General features: G+C 40.1%; 1 protein-coding gene across 1 annotated transcript; it reads left to right on the forward strand.

Moving 5' to 3' along the window:
- The first annotated feature begins 1,562 nt into the window (after positions 1–1,562).
- LOC128374970 (semaphorin-4E-like) lies at positions 1,563–5,918 on the forward strand. Its single transcript, XM_053335189.1, has 13 exons — positions 1,563–1,706; positions 2,473–2,535; positions 2,648–2,743; positions 2,913–3,012; positions 3,129–3,239; positions 3,376–3,524; positions 3,625–3,800; positions 3,984–4,134; positions 4,219–4,441; positions 4,542–4,660; positions 4,830–4,996; positions 5,080–5,129; positions 5,311–5,918. Exons 1-13 carry the CDS (start codon positions 1,563–1,565, stop codon positions 5,916–5,918), a joined length of 2,157 nt encoding a protein of 718 aa, XP_053191164.1.
- The last annotated feature ends 296 nt before the right edge of the window (positions 5,919–6,214 follow it).

The following is a 6,214-nucleotide window of genomic DNA, read 5'->3' on the forward strand; positions in this document are numbered from 1 at the left end:
TAATCCAACCCACCCATAGTTATTAATAGTAAATTACTACAGATTAAATGAAGCAATTGATCCTCTTTGGTTTTTATTTTGTTTCCTTGTTTTTTTACGGCAAAAGTAGCAAGAAACGTCATAATGAAAATCTGCTTATTTAGATGATTAAGGCACAAATATGTTTTCAGGTTGATTTAGTCAATAATGAGAGACAGGATGTCTATTTCCTAACAACAAACTTGGTGGCAGTGGGTTTTTTTCAAAGCAGAAGGGTAGTTTGCTAATGATATAACATAACGCAACATATTGTAAGGAGTGCTGTGTGTTTGGGAGGAGAAACAATGAGCGTTGTTTAATGCTGAATGCAGACTAATGACAGAGACACCAGTTTAATTTGAACCAGAAACACTGAGCCACTAAGAAGGATACAATTAAATTTCCACGAGCATGTTTGTTTTAGGTCCCTACTGTGTTTGTTTGTTTTCTCCTATTTGGCAAGACGTCTTGAAACTTTAGTGGTACTAGGATGAACATGAAGCACCGGGCCTTACGCACAGGCACAGTGCATCGACGGAGAAAAAATGATAGAAACAGCTGATTGAAAAAAAGCACAATAAGCCTGGTTCATCTCATAAACGGCCTCGGTTCTGAACGGAGCTCTGCAGAGTTCTATAGGCGTGCGTTCTCTCAGCTGTTTGTGACGCCACAGTCTGATGAACCAGATCTGAGTTGCAGTGAACACACACACACACACACACACATAAATCTGATCCTCTGTTCAATTTAACAAGACGAGAAAAAGCACTACTTGCGTTACAGCAAATAATCTGATTCATTAACGAGTTTTAACAAACGAGAATACAAACAAGTAAGTATACAAGTACAGATGAATGAATGACTGGATAAATCACGTCATTATCCTAACTGAACAATTTGTGAAGTTATTATTATAAGTTATTATTGAAATGAAGCTGCACACTGTAGTGGTGAATATTCAATGCTTACAACTTTGAAAGAATGATGCCAGTTGTCTCTAAATGTGTTTGCCTTATTTTATAGGACATGATGAGACCTACTGTGGTCCCCTTTTATTTCCTCCTCATTATTAGTGAGGGCGTTAAAGCAAGCAACAAACCCCGCAGGAGCATTTCCTTCCAAGGTACAGCATCTACTGTAGATGAAAGAGCAAAATATACACTGTGGCCTAGTTATATTAAGAGTAGACTGTGCATCATTTTAACATAAAGGTTATATGCTGCACATATTACTACATAGCCTATAGACAGTGGATTGTGCATATTACAATAGTAGACTGTCAGTATACTGATGAGTGAATGTACTGAGTGCATTATCTTGATAATAATATAGTTATAAACAATAAATACAATAGAATGCAATTAGGAGTAGCATAAAGTAGGCAGCAGCAGTAAATAATACTATAATTAATGAATCATACTACAGTATATATGCTGCATACTAAAATGGCTGGGTATGATAATAACACTGAACATCTTAACTGTATAGAGGTATGTGAGTTTCAAACGAAATCCATAGCTTCTCTTTCTTTCTCTGGTTTAGACATGAACTTGACACAGTTCAAAGAGTCCGGCTTTGGCAGTTTGAGCTCCTTCATGATAAGAGATGATATTGGACAGCTTGTTGTCGGAGCCAGAGGGAAAGTGCTCACCCTCGATTTGGATGATATCACCAAAAAGACCAGTGAGGTAAGACCCTTGTTTGGACAGACCGGGCTGCTGTAAACAATACACACACATAAACAAGAGAAGTTTAAGTTCAAACACGAGTAGAATAATAAATCTACAGTCACAAGTAAAGAGGGACTCAGTTCTTCAGTTAAAATAGGTCCATACAGTATCACAAAGACTCCATGATTTTGATGGATAGAAAATTAATCAGCAACAGTTAAACAGTTTTTTAAATATATGGAAAAAACTTTTTGGCAAATGTGCTAAAAATGTGCTGCTTTTAACTTGTCAAATGTGATTATTTTATGGTTTTGTGTCAAGACAGTAAAGAGAGTATATGCAGGTTTTGGACTGTTGTTTGCATAAAATAATCAGACTCTGGAAATGTATGCCATTTTATAGGCAAAACGATAAATGTAAAAAATATCAGATGAATTGATAATGAAAATAATGGTTAATGCAGCCCTAATAATTTGTTAAATGTCACATTGGAATAACAAACCCAGAGTGGCTCCTAAAATGTGAGTAAAGTTGATTCATATTGCATAAATAATGTCTTTGTGAAATATAGCGTGTAAAAAAGTAAAGACACATAAACAACACCCCCAAAAAAGAAGTATTTTAAATCATCACTGAAAATTGTGACCGTTGCAGTCTTTCTGGTACCAGAAATAGCTGTGAGAACTATTCAACTAATAGCTGTCAGAATCAATCACTTCTATAAAAACCCTTCACATTTTCACATGATGGTTTCTTTATCACTTCTGATTCTGTATTCCTCCAGGCCGAATGGACCGTCAGTTCAGCAGACAAAGCCCTCTGTCAGATGAAGGGCAAAGACACTGAGGTACAGAAATAAGAGAAGTAGAAGTGAATGTCATCAGACTTTGGTGCAGTTTTTCCTCATCACACACAGCTCATCAAGTCATTCATTTTAATCACATTTGTTCTTCCAAAAGAAATGCGATAACTTCATCAGGAGCCTGCACACAACAGAAGATGGTAAAATGCTTGTGTGTGGGACCAACGCTTTCAACCCTGCGTGCGACTACATGGTAAGTAACCTCTTGACCCCTTAACCTCATACACAGTGATGGACACAGCTTGTCAACATTGTACAACAGTTGGAATAAAGCATATATATAGCATAACGTTCTTGGAAAATAATGCTGTCATGATGAGAAAAATATCCCAGTGATAGATTATGAATGTCTACTTCATCAGACTTTCACAAATGGAACAATTACCCTGGACCAAAACAAGCATGTAGGAAGGGGACGAGTTCCTTTCGACCCTGACCAACGCTTTGCCTCCCTTATGACTGGTGAGTACACAACTTGTTTTTTTGGCGTCTGCTCTCCTCTAATAAATCTTTAACTGTCAAAAGTATAAAGTGACACCAATAATGACACAACACTGTTTTTTTCTCGTACTTCACAGGAAACACTTTGTACTCTGCTACTTCCTCCAACTTCCTGGGCACAGAGGTTGTGTTTCAGAGACACGGACTGAACCCTCTCAAGACTGAAATCAAACGTTCCTGGTTCAATGGTGAGTTGTCTTATTTGGGAACCTGTAACTCAAAAGTTTCACTTCACAAAATGTGCTGTTTCTTTGTTTGTTTACAGACCTTGTAAAATGTCAGTCAGTGTCTTTTGATCTCACATTCTGAACGCTTTGATTTCAGAGCCCACCATGATTTCCATAAACCTTGTTGAAGCGAGCAAAGGTAGCAAGAACGGTGAAGACGACAATGTGTTTTTGTTCTTCACGGAGAAGGCTGTGGAGGAACGTCGTGACAACATCCAGGTGTCGAGGATAGCCCGAGTGTGTAAGGTATGTCTCCCAAGCCATTTGACACAGAAGCTTAAAACACCAGATATCATCTTCATATACTGTAGCTGTAAATAAAACTTGTAATCCAATGTGTTTTCAGAGTGACTTGGGGGGCAAAAGAACCTTGCAAAGAAAGTGGACTTCATTCTTGAAGGCCCGTTTGGACTGTCCATTTGGCTATGTCGGCTCACCTTCCCTTATCCAAGATGTTTTCCTTCTTCAAGACCCAAAAAATTGGAAGGATAGCATCTTCTACGCCACATTCACCTCCAACCCGTACATATCTAATTATTAATTCACTGAAAAAGTTTATTTTTACAGATTATTTCTTCTTCTTTATATCATTGTGTCACTCACGCTATTTGGAATTTGTGTGGACGCAACATCCCAACAACTTCTACAGACAAATATACAGGAAATAACACAGATTCTATGTTTTTCTATTTCTTTTTATGACAGTGAGGCCTCAGGTGCTTGCAACCAGTCTGCTGTTTGTGCATACAAGCTGTCAGACATCAGCCAGGTGTTCAGCGGGAGGTTTTTGACTGGGTCAGATACTGGGAGTTGGGACACATACAGAGGAGAAGAGCCTGTTCCCCATCCTGGTTCAGTAAGTATCAAGCCAAGAAGAATTCGATAGAGTCCAATATTATCGGTTAATATTGAATAACAACATTTCGTACCATTCTCACAGTGCATTAATGATGAAATGCGGGCCAAAGGTGTGAAGACCTCCCTACACCTCTCAGACAAAACCCTGCTATTTATGAAGAATCACCCTCTCATGGAGGGCGTGGTAACACCTATAACTGGCAAACCTCTGCTGGTTCAGACAGGGACACGATTCACCAAAATTGTTGTGGATCAAGTTGAGGGGCTGGATGGGCGACAGCATCAAATCATGTTTATTGGCACAGGTACAGCCACATGTGCAGACATGCTTTTACAGCAATAATACAAGTCACACACAAGGCAAATTGACAGATAAAGTCAATGTTGATAATTCTTCTTTCTTAGACTCTGGTTGGCTTCAGAAGGCAGTGAAATTTGACGGCGAGGGTGGTCATATCATTGAGGAGCTGCAGCTGTTTCAAACTCCTCAGCCTGTCAACTTTCTCCAGCTGTCCTCCAAAACTGTAAGGTCCAATTCACTAGTGTTGTTTTCCAAATGCAAATCCAAGTAAAATACCCAGATCTGTTAATATGTGTGTTAAAACACCTTTCCTGATCTTTGATGGGTTAGGTTAGGTTAATTTGAACACATGCTTGTAGACAGCTCGTCTAAACTTTGCTGCATTTCTGTAGGGCCAGCTGTACACAGGGGCCAATGACATGGCTGTTCAAGTTAACATAAGGGACTGCAGTCGCTACACATCATGTGATGACTGTCTTCTTGCCAGAGACCCATACTGTGGCTGGGACAAGATCAGAGGCCAGTGTGCGTCTGTTATTGGCGCATCACCTGGGTCTATGTAAGTTAAAGATACTATTCTTTTACTTTCTAGATTGTGATCGTTTATGATGCTGAAAAAGGTTTTTTTTCCCACACTTGCAGGATTCAGAGTCTCAGTGATGGGGACATCAAGGTGTGCCCGATCCTTGACTGTAAGTTCACTGCATGCTACTTCAGCACACAATATGAAATTTGAATTCAAAGCAGACTAAAATGGGCAGTGTGTATGTTAAAAGAAAATCTCTGTGACAGTGAGGAGGATGTTGTAAATTAATTATATGGTACAGGACACATTCTTGAAACACTGAGAATGTGTGTGCTTGATGTCCTCAGTGGAAAGGAAACCTGACGTCATCCACCTCACCACGGGGATAGCCCAGTTTCTCCTATGTTCCCCAGAGACCAACCTCCCAATCAACTGGCGCTTCTCTGACAGCACCCTCCTTCCTGGCCCCCGTCACACTATGCTCAGCCAAGGTCTTATCATTATACCTTCCTTGTCTGATACGGGCCTCTACACCTGTGAGACAGTGGAAACAGTGAATGGCAAAGTACACCAGAAGACAGTGGTCCAGTACCTCATCCAGGTCGAGGACACTACAACTGTTATCAGGTACTTCAGGGTGGCTGTGGCAACCCTGGCTTGTCTCATAGGGTTCCTGATATTGCTCTACATAAAGGCCAGAAAGCGAAACCACATTGGTTGTGCACCACAACGCCACATGGAGGAAGGTAGGGCTCCCTGTGGCCAGAAGGAGGACCCCTACATGATGTTTAACAGTGGGCGTGATGAGAACTCTGGCACAGAGGAGGTGCAGAACATGCAGACTGATAGTGTTACAGCTGTAGGCATTCTCCCAGAAGGCACTGTGGAAAAACTGGCTGAGGAGAAGGTGGAGGTGAAGAACAATTACTACTGCACAGTTATTGACATTGAGTGAGCCCCCCTCTCTCCAAGTCACTGTATATCCTTTTTGTAATTTTCTTGTATTTAATGAAACTTAAAAATAAAACTATTGATGAGTATTCATGATTATGCTCACAAAAGTTCTATAAACACTACGTTACATGGCAATTATTGATGTACACAGACTTGAAGGATACTGTCAGGGATACCAAAGGAACACCACATAATGGATTTTAAATGCTAAAACAGAAGTTATTCTCTGAGCCTTAACGGGGACATATGATGATTCTGCTTATTTTCAGTCATGTTACAATGTCCGAGGTTCAAGGC

This window comes from Scomber japonicus, chromosome 16 (assembly GCF_027409825.1).
Source record: "Scomber japonicus isolate fScoJap1 chromosome 16, fScoJap1.pri, whole genome shotgun sequence".
NCBI classification, from domain to species: Eukaryota; Metazoa; Chordata; class Actinopteri; order Scombriformes; family Scombridae; genus Scomber; species Scomber japonicus.

Coding starts and splice junctions, on each gene's coding strand:
- LOC128374970 (XM_053335189.1), top strand. CDS start 1,563: ATGAACTTGACACAGTTCAAAGAGTCCGGCTTTGGCAGTTTGAGCTCC. Junction 3,525..3,624: donor GGATAGCCCGAGTGTGTAAG/GTATGTCTCCCA, acceptor ATGTGTTTTCAG/AGTGACTTGGGGGGCAAAAG. Junction 5,130..5,310: donor GGTGTGCCCGATCCTTGACT/GTAAGTTCACTG, acceptor TGATGTCCTCAG/TGGAAAGGAAACCTGACGTC.